At 66.0% G+C, this 5,532-nt stretch overlaps 1 protein-coding gene across 2 annotated transcripts in view; it reads left to right on the forward strand.

The window, feature by feature from the left end:
• The window catches only part of GRIN2C (glutamate receptor, ionotropic, N-methyl D-aspartate 2C), an 11,569-nt gene extending 6,037 nt beyond the window's left edge, over positions 1–5,532 (forward strand). The window contains exons 6-13 of one of the 2 annotated variants that reach the window (XM_006886229.1): positions 425–578; positions 949–1,074; positions 1,400–1,629; positions 1,961–2,121; positions 2,536–2,723; positions 3,866–4,098; positions 4,417–4,968; positions 5,050–5,532. In XM_006886229.1, the coding sequence (XP_006886291.1) occupies positions 425–578; positions 949–1,074; positions 1,400–1,629; positions 1,961–2,121; positions 2,536–2,723; positions 3,866–4,098; positions 4,417–4,968; positions 5,050–5,532 (2,127 nt within the window). Of the gene's footprint in view, positions 1–424; positions 579–948; positions 1,075–1,399; positions 1,630–1,960; positions 2,122–2,535; positions 2,724–3,865; positions 4,099–4,416 lie in introns of both variants that reach the window. The other variant, XM_006886230.1, reaches the window with a different exon arrangement.

Below are 5,532 nucleotides of genomic sequence, written 5' to 3' on the forward strand. Positions count from 1 at the left end.
ACCCACTGCACCTGTGCTGACCTCTGGGGGAACCCACTGCACCCGTGCTGACCTCTGGGTGGTCCTGGGGGGACCCACTGTTACCTGTGGTGACCTCTGGGTGGTCCTGGGGGGACCCACTGCACCCGTGCTGACCTCTGGGTGGTCCTGGGGGGACCCACTGTTACCTGTGGTGACCTCTGGGGGAACCCATTGCACCCATGCTGACCTCTGGTTAGTCCTGGGGGGACCCACTGTCACCCATGCAGACCTCTGGGATGGTCCTGGGGGGACACATTGCTACCAGTGCTGACCTCTAGAGTGGTCCTGGGGGGATCTCTGAGGTGGTTAGTTCTGGCCGTTGAGCTCTGAAGACCCTAATGGGAACAGCTGTCTGGGAGGGGCCCTGGGGCTGGTGGCCCTGGCCCACTGCCCATTCCCCCAGGTGTACTACAAGCGGGCAGACATGGCCATCGGCTCCCTCACCATCAACGAGGAGCGCTCGGAGATCGTGGACTTCTCTGTGCCCTTCGTGGAGACAGGCATCAGCGTCATGGTGGCACGCAGCAATGGCACCGTGTCCCCCTCGGCCTTTCTGGGTAAGGCCCCATGGACAGACAGAGGATGGGGGAGCCCAGAGGGCTGGAGGTCCTGGCCGCCCTTCAGGGACGCCCTCAGCCAGTCCACAGAGCTGATGGGTCCCTGCTCAGACCTTGGGAACATTGCCATCTGCACCCGGTGCTTCTGAGGCGGGGTGGGCGAGCTGGGGTCCCTGAACTGCCCTCCCTCCGTGCCAGAGCCCTACAGCCCTATCTGCACCCGGGGGCCTTTGAGCCCGGGGTGGGCGAGCTGGGGTCCCTGAACTGCCCTCCCTCCGTGCCAGAGCCCTACAGCCCTATCTGCACCCGGGGGCCTTTGAGCCCGGGGTGGGCGAGCTGGGGTCCCTGAACTGCCCTCCCTCCGTGCCAGAACCCTACAGCCCCGCCGTGTGGGTGATGATGTTCGTCATGTGCCTCACCGTGGTGGCCATCACCGTCTTCATGTTCGAGTACTTCAGCCCCGTCAGCTACAACCAGAACCTCACCAGTGGGAAGAGTAAGCTGCACCGAGCCTGGAGGAGGGAGGCTGGCTGAGGCGCTCAGAGGGCTAGGCAGGGGCCCCCCTGGGGCCCTCCAGAGAAAGCAGGATGCTGTGGGCTCGGACAGTATGCAGGGGCCAATTAGGTTTGAGAGAGACAGACAGACAGAGTGATGAGGTGGGGACCAAGGGGGAATCAAACAGGGAGCTGGCTTGTTGGTAGAATGGAGGTGCAGGTCCCACCTGGGACAGAGCTAGACAGGAGCCACGGGGATGGGCAGGCTGAGTCCTGAGGCCTCAGATTGGCCGAGGGAGCTGGAGCTGAGCCCCCACTCACCCCCAGAGTCCGGCGGCCCATCCTTCACCATCGGCAAGTCCGTGTGGCTGCTGTGGGCACTGGTCTTCAACAACTCCGTGCCCATCGAGAACCCGCGGGGCACCACCAGCAAGATCATGGTGCTGGTCTGGGCCTTCTTCGCCGTCATCTTCCTCGCTAGCTACACCGCTAACCTGGCGGCCTTCATGATCCAGGAGCAGTACATCGATACCGTGTCAGGCCTCAGTGACAAGAAGGTTCTGGGCCACGGCTGGGGGAGGGCAGCCGAACAGAGAGGGCGGGGCAGAGTTCGGGTGGGTGGGCCCAGGTCAGCTGGGCCTGGAGCAGGAAGCTGGGGGGCCCCAGTGGGAAGGACACTGGGGAGGCAGCAGGAGGAGAGATGGTTAAGGCCCATGGACTTGTGATCTTGGGCACGTTCCTCTCTGTCCTGGGCCTGTTTCTTTGACCCTCAGCTGGGCCCTGGACAGTGTCTAGGCTCATCAGGCATGACCACAGCAGACACCGGGCCCTGGGGTGCCTGGGGTGTGTGCAGCAGGGTGGTGAGTGGCCGCTGGTCCCTGCCCACAGTTCCAACGTCCTCACGACCAGTACCCGCCCTTCCGCTTTGGCACGGTGCCCAATGGCAGCACTGAGCGCAACATTCGCAGCAACTACCGAGACATGCACACCCACATGGTCAAGTTCAACCAGCGCTCGGTGGAGGACGCGCTCACCAGCCTCAAGATGGGGTGGGTCCCCAGGCCCCATAGCCCTCCACCTGCTACCTGACCCTCCCCATGCATGTGACAGCCCCCCTCCCCCAGCCTCAGCCCTGTCCTTTCCTGAGACCCAAGGTGGGGGTGGTGGGGAGGCTGTGGGATGCTTGGCTGGGGGGAGTAGACTTTTATATGGCCCAGCCTTAGCCTGAGGGGATGGTCGTCACCTTCATGGCTCTAGGAAGGAAGTGGGCACCGCAAGTGTGTGTCCTCTGGGGCAGCAAATCTGGCCCTTCTGAGGAGGAAGGGGTGGGGTCTCAGGGCTGTGAGAGGGGCCATCTCAGCATCCAGGACCCAAACAAGCTAGTGCGCAGCCAGCTCACGTGACCCAGAGCCCTTCAGACCCCAGGTCAGTGTCCCCCATCTGAGGGCTGGGCCTGTCCCCAGGAAGCTGGATGCCTTCATCTATGATGCTGCTGTCCTCAACTACATGGCGGGCAAAGACGAGGGCTGCAAGCTGGTCACCATTGGCTCTGGCAAGGTCTTTGCCACCACTGGCTATGGCATCGCCATGCAGAAGGACTCCCACTGGAAACGGCCCATTGACCTGGCGCTCCTGCAATTCCTGGGGGACGGTGGGTGCTGCCACGGGAGGGGGGCTGCAGTGGGCCTGGGTCGGGGGGACAGCACCACACCACAGCTCTCTGTGTCCCCAGGGTCTGGTGGGCAGGGTGTGGTCTCTGGAGGTGAGAACCTGTGTAGTGGGATGGGAGGTAGCACTGGGAGTAACTAGATGGAGACTGGGGTCAGGTGGGCTGTCACGGATACAGGAAAGAAGCAGGAAATAAAGTGGGGAGAATCTGAGGGTAAGAAGAGGGGAGGCATTCAGGCCACACGGTAGGGTAGGGTAGGGGTGGCTGAGCCCCCCTCCCAAGTCCCCTCCTGATCTTGTCGGAAGGAGCCCTTCTATGGCCCAGTCTGTTCCTCACCTCCCTGCCACTGCTTTCTACCTTGAGATTATCTCGGGTAGTGTGTCCCAGACTTGTCTAGTCCCCACAGCAGGGGCTGGGCTGGCTCGGTACCGGTGTGGGTCCTCCTGCGAGCTTGGTGTGTAGTTGTGCAGTCTTGATTGCAGCTGGTCGACTGCCCACCAGCACCACCGACAGGGAGGGAGATAAGAAGCCAGTGTTACGCCTGATATCAGGATCTCCTCGTGGCCCTTCAGCTCTGGATCCTCGGCTCTGTGCCAAGCTGGCCGATCAGTAGTGTTTGGTGCATGAATGGGCGCATCAGGGAAAACTTAGCAGATTCACAAGCACATAGGGCTGGGCTGGGGGGAGGCTCCGAGCTGGGGGAGGGCTGAGCTGGGGGAGGGCTGAGCTGGGGGAGGGCTGAGCTGGGGGGAGGCCCAAGCTGGGGGAGGCCCGAGCTGGGGGAGGCCCAAGCTGGGGGAGGGCTGAGCTGGGGGAGGGCTGAGCTGGGGGGAAGCCCAAGCTGGGGGAGGCCCGAGCTGGGGGAGGCCCGAGCTGGGGGAGGGCTGAACTGGGGCAGGGCCCGAGCTGGGGGAGGGCCCTGAGCTGGGGGAGGGCTGAGTTGGCAATGCCCACCCTCCTGGGCCCTCTCAGCTGCTCTTTTCCTGCTCAGGGCCACCTCGCTGCCCCCCAGGGTTGTATCTCTGTGTGATTCTGCCCGAGGGACAAGGGGATTGTACCTGACCCCAGACTCCTCCAGGGGGATCCCTCCCTGGGGTTCCTGAGCCCAGCCTGCTCCGCTCCAGGGGAGACACAGAAGCTGGAGACGGTGTGGCTCTCCGGGATCTGCCAGAACGAGAAGAACGAGGTGATGAGCAGTAAGCTGGACATCGACAACATGGCCGGCGTCTTCTACATGCTGCTTGTGGCCATGGGGCTGGCCCTGCTGGTCTTCGCCTGGGAGCACTTGGTCTACTGGAAGCTGCGCCACTCGGTGCCCCACACGTCCCGGCTGGACTTCCTGCTGGCCTTCAGCAGGGTGAGTGGCGTCCAGCCCCCGGTCGCAGGGGCGTCACCAGCTGGGACAGCCGAGTCGGGCGGAGGTGAGGCCTTGGGTTCAGGTGTCCGGGGTTCGAGTCCTCTCCGCCTTTTACCAGCTGGGTGATTTCAGAGACTCACCTGCCTTCCTGGAGGGGAATGCTCAGGGCACAGCGCCTGGCACCCAGAGACACCCGTGTGTCCACCACCACTTGTTCATTGCGTCCGAGGACAGGACAGTCAGCTAGTGTCTGGGCCGGGGAGGTGGACGGGATAGAGAGGGTCCCTCTCAAGCGCGCCCTGTCCTCCCCGTGCCCAGGGCATCTACAGCTGCTTCAGCGGCGTGCAGAGCCTGGCGAGCCCCGTGCGGCCGCCCAGCCCGGACCTCACGGCCAGCTCGGCCCAGGCCAGCGTGCTCAAGATGCTGCAGGCGGCGCGCGACATGGTGACCACAGCGGGCGTGGGCAGCTCCCTGGACCGTGCCACGCGCACCCTCGAGCACTGGGCGGGCCGCCGCGCGCCCCCAACACCCGCCGCGCGCCCGCCCAGCCCCTGCGCACCCTGCGAGGCCAGCCCCAAGGCCTGGGGGCCGTCCGTCGGGGGCTGCTCAGGGCTGGTGCGCCGGACCCCTCAGACCCCGGGCCGCCCCTTGACGCCCGCGCCGCCGCCGCTGCCTGATGACCCCCGCGCGCCCCGACGGCTGGCCTGGGACACCCGGGGGCCCGCGCGTTCTGCGCGCAGCGGCCGCTACCTCTCCGCCTCCGAGCGGCGCGCGCTGCCTGAGCGCCCCCGGTTCCCGGCGCGCTGTCCCCACAGCTCCTTCCCGCGAGCCGACCGCGTGGGGCGCCCCTTCCTGCCGCTCTTCCCGGAGCCCCCGGAGCCCGAGGACCTGCCGCTGCTCGGGCCGGAGCAGCTGGCCCGGCGGGAGGCCCTGCTGCGCGAGGCCTGGGCTCGCGGTTCGCGCCCGCGCCATGCCTCCCTGCCCAGCTCCGTGGCCGCCGCCTTCGCTCGGTCCAGCTCGCTGCCGGCCACGTGTGCAGGGCCCACCTGCAGCGGGTGTCACGCCCGCCCGGCCTGGAGGCGCCCCGCATCGTCCCTGCGTCTGCCGTCCTACCCAGAGGTCTGCCAGGGAAGCGTGCTGGCAGGGACCCCCACCTGGCCACACGGACAGCACGCCTGCCTCCACGCCCACGCCCACCTGCCCCTGTGCTGGGGCGCAGTCTGCACTCACCTCCCACCATGTGCCAGCCACGGCCCCCCCTGGCTTCCTGGGGCCTGGGGGCCACACAGGCACGGGGGCAGGACCCTGGGGCTGAGCACAGGCTACAGGGACAGTGCGGGACTGGATGAGGTCAGCAGGGTGGCCTGTGGAACACACAGCTTCCCTGGGCCTTGCACCTGGAGACGGTTCTCCAGCCTGGAGTCAGAAGTGTGA

Source organism: Elephantulus edwardii, unplaced genomic scaffold, assembly GCF_000299155.1.
Source record: "Elephantulus edwardii isolate Elephantulus edwardi_28Jun2011 unplaced genomic scaffold, EleEdw1.0 scaffold00048, whole genome shotgun sequence".
Classification (NCBI taxonomy): Eukaryota; Metazoa; Chordata; class Mammalia; order Macroscelidea; family Macroscelididae; genus Elephantulus; species Elephantulus edwardii.